The 10,090-nt window shown below is 32.8% G+C and overlaps 2 protein-coding genes across 2 annotated transcripts; both read right to left on the reverse strand.

The window, feature by feature from the left end:
- Window positions 1-789: 789 nt before the first annotated feature.
- Window positions 790-4,406, reverse strand: LOC114186680. The gene is made up of 2 exons (XM_028074657.1): window positions 4,150-4,406; window positions 790-3,392 (listed from the first exon to the last, which is right to left on the reverse strand). The coding sequence occupies exon 2, from the start codon at window positions 3,343-3,345 to the stop codon at window positions 1,063-1,065; it is 2,283 nt and encodes a 760-aa protein (XP_027930458.1). The 5' UTR covers window positions 3,346-3,392; window positions 4,150-4,406; the 3' UTR covers window positions 790-1,062.
- A 2,590-nt stretch (window positions 4,407-6,996) lies between these two features.
- Window positions 6,997-9,852, reverse strand: LOC114188833 (probable aldo-keto reductase 1). Its single transcript, XM_028077488.1, is given in 9 exon segments — window positions 6,997-7,388; window positions 7,475-7,628; window positions 7,832-7,928; window positions 8,074-8,246; window positions 8,334-8,389; window positions 8,392-8,518; window positions 8,642-8,741; window positions 8,743-8,804; window positions 9,721-9,852. Coding segments are annotated over 9 exon segments (1,011 nt in total). The 5' UTR covers window positions 9,775-9,852; the 3' UTR covers window positions 6,997-7,200.
- Window positions 9,853-10,090: the final 238 nt, after the last annotated feature.

Genomic DNA, 10,090 nt, shown 5'->3' on the forward strand with positions numbered 1-10,090 from the left:
TAAAAAATTATTTTAACAGACATATATAAGTTTTAGTTAAATCTAATTACTAATTTGGTCTCAAATGGGAGAGAGAATAAAATTGATCGTTAAAAAAATGACTAAATTGAATAAAAAATAATTAGAGGAACCAAATTGATTTTTTCTTAATTTGAAGGACTAAATTAAATCAAAAAATAATAAGAGGATCAAAATGAAGCAAACTAACAAATTATATAACATAACAAAATCACTAATTAAGCCTGTATCAAACTAACTCGGAAAGAAAATTAAGTATAATCTGTATCAAACTAGTCCGGGAAGAAAATTAAGTATAACCTGTATCAAACTAATCCGGGAAGAAAATTAAGTATAAGGTGAAAAAAATCATGTAAGAAAATAATTATTATCCAAGATTGAAAATGTAATTATAAGTATTTAATATTGATAAATGATGGTACTAAGAAATAATAATTTTATTTTTAAATCTTCGGAAGTAAATATTGTAAAAAATATTAGGACTCAAATCTTTAAAATGTAAACGAAGAAAATTTATTCTTTGCGGAGTGATGGGGTTTCGTTGTGTCTTGCTGTCTTGAGAAGATTAGCGTCCCACTAAAGCAGATGAAAATAACGTTTGCGTCGTTTTTTAGATTTGACGTGAAAAATTATAAATCAACTTCTTCGTTTCCACGTTTTCCCTAACTACCAGAAAAAACCGAACACAATCAATTAATAACCTAAAATTAAGTCATTGGTACCTAATTCTTTCCCTTCTTTATAATGGAACAGAAAATTTACGGACTATGAAGTTTGGGTGAAGCAAGCAAACTAGGAGGCTCCAATACCCTCGTTTCTATACAATCTTCGAGTCAAGTTAACAACTTTAGGTTTAAACAGGGATGAATTGAAGTATTGTATGCATGCTGAAACAATGCAAATTAATTGACTATAGATACACAACAGCTGAAACATATTGATTCACATTAATGTAAAGGAAATAAAAAAAAGAAAATTTGGAGGAGGGTCTAAGCTAAAAAACCTAAATAATAAATAATGAAAAACTAAGGTGTAGGAGGAGACTCAGATGGGAGCTGCACAGGTGGTTCTAAAGTGACCCGTTTGATTGCAACGACTACAATGCACAACCCGTTTTACGCGGCCACGGTCTTCTGCCCGAACCCGTTTCTTTCTGGGTCTCCCCGGTGGCCGGAGTGACTTAGGAGGGTTAATAGTAAGTTGAAGTTGAAGTTGATCAACATCAGAAACAGTGACAACCCCCTCAGCCTCAGAAAACTCCTTCCACAGAGATTTATCAGGAATTGGGTGTATGGTCTGTGAGTATGTCTTTCTGTAGTTTGCAACAGTAAAACAGCTTTCTGTGAATCTCTGCACATTCTGCCTGATAGAGAGAAGAGCAGCTACAGCATGTGCACAAGGCAAACCATAGAGCTGCCACCCACGACATTGACAACAACGGGTCCTAATATCAACAGTGTTTGTTCCTTCATGTGATATAACCTCAAATTCAGCATCAGTGGCACGAAGTACCTGGTGTGTCCTCGCACGATCAAGAGCTTCTGTGACAACTCTCTCAGCTGAAGGTACAAGTATTGATGTCCACTGCATGCTGGTCTCACGCCGCTCGTTGAACCAAGTCATTAGCTGTCTTCTTATGCATTCCATCATTTGAATTATTGGAAGCCCAGATGCCTCTAATATCCATGTGTTTAAAGATTCAACTATGTTTGCTGAAAAATGAAAGAAGCTTTGCCCCTCAAAGTATGCAGTGGCCCACAAATGAGGTGGAATTCTTCGAATCCAGTACGCAGCATCTTGTGATATTTCTTCAATCTCTAAAACTTTTGCTTCAAATTCAAGTATGGTGAGAACTTGAGCTGCTTCCCATAGAAGATCAACGAGTATTGTGTTGTTAAACTCCTTGCGAAAGCTGTCACTCAAGTGACGCATACAAAATCCATGGAAGGCAGTGGGAAAATTTGCTTCCACACCATCTACAATTCCCTTCTGCCTGTCGGACAAAATTGTAAGCCTAGGCATGTTTTCAGTGTTTGTCTCCATCAGGTTATGAAGTTCTGACAGAAACCACATCCAATTATCATCACTCTCCTCATCAACAACACCGAAGGCCAGAGGAAAGAGAGCTCCATCACCATCAAATCCGGTGGCTAGAAGTAATGTACCAAGATACTTGCTCTTTAAATATGTTCTATCAAGCTCCAAAAGTGGTCGACAAGCATTTAAAAAACCATATATTGACGCTTGAAAGGATATGAATAGGCGTTGGAAGCAATTATCAGTTGGATTTCCATAAACAGATGCAATACTGCCTGGATTTGTGCGTTTCACCTGTTCACAGTATTGTGGAAGCAAGCGGTATCCCTCTTCAAAAGATCCACGCATTGCAGCCATGATACGCTCCTTGCCTCTCCAAGCTTGCTTGTATGACAGTGTGATGCCATGAACCCTATGAATCTCTTCCAATATCTCCTTTGGCTTGCAATTAGGGTTCTCCCTCAGCCTTTGCTCCACAGAAGTAGCAACCCATTGAACAGAGGCTTGTTGATGGCCAAGGTGTGAAATTCCTCCACATGTATGATTCTCATGGATTGTCCTAATAGTAAAAGTTGGAACACCAGGGAGTTTTGCTGCGTGAATGCGCCAGGGACATCCTTCACTTCGACATTTAGCAGTGAAGCGAGTCTTGTCAGATTTTATAGTCTGCATCTCAAAATGCAGAGCGATTGCTGTATCCCTTAATGCCCTTCGGCAACTCTTAACATCAGGGAATTCTTGTCCCACTGACAATTCATAATTAGGACTTATGGCCATTGTACGAGCCTGAATTACAGGGGATGTGGCAACCATAAGCTCGGAATCGTGAACACCCATTTCTTCAGCAGATTCAATGCTCATTTCTGGGTTGTGGACCATAGTCATCGCCATGTTCTCATCAAATTCCTGATTTTCTGAAACAGACAACTCATTGTTCTCTGTTATGGTCAACTCATGATTTTGTGTGGGAATGGGCATCTCATGGCCACCATGCTCTGGTTTTTGATCAATGGATAGCTCATCCTCATGCCCATACCTGTGAACATCATCTTCATCATCATGGTTCAGTCCCAAGCCCAAGTCATGGTCATTGGCAATTCCTAAGCCCAGTTCATGGTCGTGAGTTTGTCCCAGACCCAAATGCTGATCATCAGTTTGTCCCAAGTCCAAATCATGATTCCCACTGAGGCCCAAACTATGATTGTGGTTCAGCACCAGTTGCTGGTTATGGCCAAGTGCCAAATTATGACTCTGGCCAATTATCAAATCATGATTAGTCATTGAAGACATTAATCACTATATATAACGACAATGAGAATTTGCGGAAAGAACGCCAGCTGCAAAAAAACCACAGATAACAACAGATAAGTCAGATAAAATCATACAAATGTTAAGTTAGATGGTTATATACAACTAGGTACGCTGAAAACTGCAGCAAATAAACAGTTCAAAGGAGGCAAGGGAGTGAAGATACACAAACATCACCAAATCCAGCAACAGTATGAAATTCATACAAGACTAAAGTCGGCTACAAAGATGTGATGCATTAAGAAACATAGCAACGCTCTCGCAGCACTTAATAACCAGCTACCACAAGTTACAAATCCCAAATTGCATAATACAGTGTGAAGTGTTGAGTACAATTACACTACAGGGATTACAGAATACAAGTCCACGATTGTACAGTACACTGTCAATAACCGCAAACACACCACTATAACTTCTATTAATCTATAAACCGTCCCAAAATAAATTGAAATCAGAGGGTACACAATCAAAACCACCCCTTTTAAAAACGAGAGAGAAAGCATCAATTTTGCAATCCAAATAAATTGAAGCCAAAGTTGCAATTAGCTCAAGTTAAGAGTAGTGACTCCAGTGAAGCTACACGTAACCCATAAAAAAACTTCAACAAGGCCCCCCCAGTGAAGATTTTAACAAAAAAGGTAAACTTTAAAAGGAAACATAAAATCCCAAACAGAACTGAATGCGATAATTAAACAAAAATTAGAAAGTCGAAATTACAAAGCAAGACCCCCCGAGAATTGAAGGCGATAAATATGTTGATGAGGAAGAGAGTGAGAGTGAAATTACCTGAAAGATTGAAGCTTGGAAGAAAAAAAGCGGAACCCTAGTTGGGAACGGAAAGGGGTTGATCGAAAAGGAAGAAGAAACGGGAATTTGAAAAAATGGCGGGGAAGTGGAGAAAATCGGAATTAGGAGAAGAAGGGTAAGGAGAAGAGAGGAAGATTGGGAATTAGAGGGTCCTCATGGGAAATCCATACCTTCAACCAAGCACCAACAGAGGGTATTTAGGTCAAACGAAACCACTCTCTTCTCTTTTCTTTTCCTTTCCTCTTAATTACTCTTTTGCCCCTGTTTTCAGATTATGCTTCAAACAAATATGTAACATTATTCACTTCCCCTTCACATCTTTATGCTAAACTTTACAATTTATTTTTTCTATTATAATTTTTATGCCGTTATTTAACTATATATTAAATACCAAAGACCAAAACCTTATAACTACACCAAAACTCTTCACTTGTTATAACAAACTTTTAAAATCATTATTATTCCATTAAAGAAAACTCATGTAATAATGTCTAACACCTTATTAAATACTTTTAACATATCTTTTAATTTTACATCCAAAAACTAGGAAATGTAGTTCTATCTCTTAATTCTTGACTTGAAATATGTTTATACATTTATAAAGTAGGCAAAATTTATTAACCTCATAATGCTATTTATTGTCTTAAAAAAATGTTTTTAATCATTAATTTATTTTGAAAAACAGCATTGACTTGGAGTCATTATAAAACAAAAAACATAATTGAGTATAAGTAATAAAAAAATGTGTATAAGAGTGTGATCTAGAAATTGGTTTAAGTATTTCTTAAATCATGAAAATTTTAGAATTGTCAAGAGTAAGAACTACTGATTGATATGGACAGATATTACTTACTCCTCTACCAATTCAAGCAAATAAATACGACTTTTAAATTTAATTAATCTAATCAAATATAATAATAATTAATTCATATTAGACAAAAATTATAAACTCGTAAAATATTAAAGAAATGTTAAAAACAAAGGAAAATTATTGGTTTTTAAATATGTTGCTATTATATAAGTTAAAAAATATAAAGTATAAACATAAGTTATATGTATAAAATATAAGTTTAAAAAATATTCAAATAGATATTTTAAAAAAATATATAATGAGCGTGTTTTTAAAATTCTAGCAAGTTAAACTTCCAATAGAAAAAATGACATAAATGCAGCACTTAAATTAATTTTATGTTTTCTTCCAACCTACACTAACATTTATTTATGTTTCATGATATAATTATATGAATTAATATAAATATAACACACAATATAAGTTAATAAACAATATATTTAATTTTATGTTACCAAATGTTACAATGACAAACCTGGCTTAATCAAATATTCACAACCTCAAATCTTATAAGAGGTTCATAATTTCAAATTTTATCACTATAAATGCCACAATAAATAAAACTTATGACTTTGACAAAACAAGGATTGAAGAAAATCATTTAAATTTAACACTGGATTTGTTAACCAAGTCTTTGGGACATATGTGATTAATCATAATTATTTTTTGAATACATTTATGAAGTATTGTGTGAAAATTTTATCAATTTCTCACAACTTAATACTTTTATTGACATAATTTAAGTTTTAATTACATTACAGATATGTCATTTTGGTTATGATTTCAATATGCAATACTTACACTATACCTCAACCATATCATATTACTATTTAAATAATTATTGTTCACACCATTCATATAATCTAAATTTCATTTTCAAATTATTTAGTAGTTCAAAACGCTTAAATTTTCCAAGAACAACAACAAAAATACCACCACAAATTGATTTAAGTCAACTCATTGTTAATAATATAAGTTGTAGAAAAAAATGAGCAGGTCCAAACAGATAAAATTTGGTTGATTTGAATTAAATTTCTTGTAAATCCAATTCAAACAAACCATAAACGTTCTTAAAAAATAGTGGGTATGCATAAACTATCATTTATTAAAAACTCAAATTGGTTTGACTTAAAAATTGCATGTGTTCATCCAATTCCGAAAAAATTAACTATTACATAAGTGATTCAGAATTGGAGAACTGAGTCATTTTATCATGGTCACGTTATGATTGAAGATGCATTTTGTCACATAAATAACTAGATTGAACATATTAACACTGTTCAAATATAGTAAAATCAATGGTTGAAAGTGTAAGGCTATCGATATAGTGTAACTTGATAATTATATATATATATATATATATATATATATATATATATATATATATATATATATATATATATATATATATATGTCGTTCTATATAAGAATGAACCGATGTATGCAATTTAATGTTATGCGACTGTTTACAAAATCATTTAATTTGTTTAAATACTCAAATATCTAGTCTATTTTATTCTTGATCAGATACAATATAATCACACAATTAATATTTATTTTTCATAGCTTCATTTTGATCTTTCATTTTTTCTGTTTCGATTACGCAACATTGCCATAGTTGGTGAATCTTAAATGTATCTGAGAGGAGTTTGTATCACATTTAAAAAAAATAACACTTTAATAATCTTTATTTTAATATATTTTAAAAATATATATATTATGATAATTTGATTTATAGGAATAAAGTATCAAATAAATTTGAATTACTCTCAAACTTTGTAATATGAAAGAAGCTTTCAATCTAACATTATCATTTAAAAATTAATTTTCAAATAGTGGTTGGAAATTGAATAAACAAATCAAGAGAGCCCATAATAATAAAAGAATTTTCTTAAAACCTAAATTTTTCTTTTACATATATATATATATATATATATATATATATATATATATACTGACAAAAAGAATCCCATCATATGACAAACATTAAATACCCACCTATTATTATTTATTTATTGTATAACTAGAAGTATTGCAGTGTAAATCAAAACTTTGACCAACCAAATATAAAGGCATAGGCTACATTACTGATATTTTAATAGCTTCATGATATCACCCTCAATTCATGTGACTTGGTTATGTGGATTCTCTTACTGAAGGTGTAGTTGAGTGGTTCAGGTTCAGACTTTTGAATCTTTTGGAGGTGTATTAGCAAATTTATAGGAATAGTGATCCACTCCAGTTAGGTATCTAGCACCTGCTACATCATCAATGGGAACCGCCTCAGAAATTTCTCTCAGGTCCTCTTCTGACAGTTTCACTGCTAAAGCTCCTAGGTTTTGATCCAGATTTTTAATCTTAGTTGTTCCTGTAAAGGTGCCAAGAAACTGATGAAGACACAATCATACACGTAGCCACAACATATACACTGAAACAATCTTAGTTGTCACTCACCAGGGATAGGAACAACACTCTCTCCTTGATGGAGAACCCATGCTAATGCCAACTGAGCAGGAGTGGCCTCATGCTTCTTTGCAAGGCTTTCAATTCGTTCATATATGTTCTTGTTCTTTTCCAGGTTCTCTGCTTGGAAACGTGGATGTGTTTTCTGATAAGTTAAATAATAGGCATCAGAAAACAATATAATATCTTTCTTTTTCTAAAATTAAATTCAACAACATGTATTTGCAATGATGACAACATGGCACACATAATGAGAGTTGATCATTCATCATCACATCTTCACAATTCCATTTCTACGGTATACAGCAGAAACACACATGAAACTGCAAATGCTAAAATGACATATACCAGGTTGCTAATTGCAGGCACATTTTCCAGAACTCCTTTTCCCGCAAAAAAGCCACGACCCAGAGGACTATATGGCACAATTCCAATATTAAGTTCCCTGTACCAATACAAGCATTAGATTAACACAAAAATACAACCAGCACATTCTCCATAACTCACCTATTTTCTTTTTCTATTTTTTTCACTCACTCAGATCAAGATCCAACGCATTGCCATGAAGTTAAAAAGAAAATGGAAGTAACCTGCAGAGTGGGATTATCTCTTCCTCAACGTCACGAGTCCACAGAGACCACTCCAGTTGCACAGCTGTGATGGGATGAACTGCATGTGCTCTCCTTATAGTATCTGGACTCGCTTCAGATAACCCAATATACTTCACTTTACCCTCTTCCACCAGTTTCTTAAGTTCACCCACCTAAAATATAACAACTATTTAATAGCACAGTGTGTTGTATATCAGCAAAATCAATAGATACATTTCTGAAAGGAAGAAATCATTAACTGTTTCCTCTATAGGTGTAGATTGGTCCACTCTGTGCTGATAATAGAGATCGATGTATTCAAACTAGCTTCACAGCATGATCGCACATATTCAGGCGAACCCTTGATCTCAACACCAGACTCTGTTTTCAGAATACCAAATTTCGTGGCTATCTGGATCTTTTCTCTGGGTAGCTGCTTCAGAGCCTGCTCCAACAAAATTACAAACACAACATCTGCACTTACATATATACTTCAATCCATTCTAACATAAGCATCAAGTTCATCTGCAAATAGAAGGAAAACATACATACAATAAAGTATTTGTACCTTTCCAACCAAAACTTCATTGGCATTAGCTCCATAAATATCAGCTGTATCAAAAAAGGTAATTCCCTTACTGAACGCATACTTGATAATAGAAATGCCATTCTGGGAGAGGCTCATTGTACGATCCACTCAGGCCCATGCATCCCAATCCTAATTTTGAAACCTATAATAGAAAATTAAAAATTAGATTAAGGGTGTGTTCTTATAGGGTGATGAATTGAGAGAGAGGGAGAGGATTGAATTTGGTCGGTTAGAAGGTGATATTTATATTGTTGTTTTTTTATGAATTTGGGAATCATAGTAGAGTGGATTTAAGAGTGATTTGTGTGAAAATTTGTGAAAGATTTGACTGATATGAGTAAAAGAAATTTAATTTAATAGATAAAATGTGTAATGACTTATTTGTCCTTGGTGTTAAAAAAGTATAATTAAATGATATTTAGATAAATTGTAATTAGTTTTTCGTATATTATTATAATAAATAAAAATATTATAAATGTGGTGTGTAGTTTGTAAACGGATACAAAATAACATGTATCCGGATACTGAACCATTTGTAATCGGATATAAAATAACATGAATATTGAACCATGTAACCGGATACACAAAATGGTAAATGCAAAAATGAAATCAGATACAACCATTTTTTTCATTAAAAATGATTTTCTTCATAAGGACACTGTGGTAATTTGCCACATTTATCTCTCAAATCTCTTCGGAAAGAAGAGGATTCATTTATCTACTAATCCCGTTAACATTCGTTTTTCTATCGTTGTTTTTCTGCAAAAAAAAAAAAACATCTCTTTTATCTCTTATTCATGACTTTTATTCTGCTTCTACAGTCTTTCATCACATCAGAACATGGTCTCAGTCTAAATCCAAATTTCAAAATCACTTGCTCATACAATACTTAAATCTTAATATCAGTTTTAAAAAATGAGTTTAGTCCTGTTAAACCTTAAGAAACTTTGTAAAGTAAGATTTATTCTCCTTATATACTTAAAATTAACCTCTAAACAATTTGAAATCCCTAATCATAACGAATATTATAAGAGAAGTATATTAGAGATTGTAAGTACCTCAAAACCTTGAATCCCAAGTTCAACTCTTTGAATGTGTTGAACTTGCTCCATTCTGGTTTGGTCGGTGATTCAGAAATGACTCACTCACAGTGTTTTATTCTATTCTCGGCCTTTACCAATAAGATGAGATAATGATATTTAACAACAATTTTATCTTATGATGTGCATCTTCTAATTTGTTTTATAGCAATCGAAAAGCGTTTATCCACTTCGTCATTCAGTGCGTCACATTCATCACGTTTTCTTTTTGGGAAAAAATTATGACTTTTGATTTGATTGTTTTAAGAAAAAATATATTATAAAAAGTAAATTTATAATTACATAATATAAACAAATTATTAAAATAATACTGGATAATAAGATGTAA

This window comes from Vigna unguiculata, chromosome 6 (assembly GCF_004118075.2).
Source record: "Vigna unguiculata cultivar IT97K-499-35 chromosome 6, ASM411807v1, whole genome shotgun sequence".
NCBI classification, from domain to species: Eukaryota; Viridiplantae; Streptophyta; class Magnoliopsida; order Fabales; family Fabaceae; genus Vigna; species Vigna unguiculata.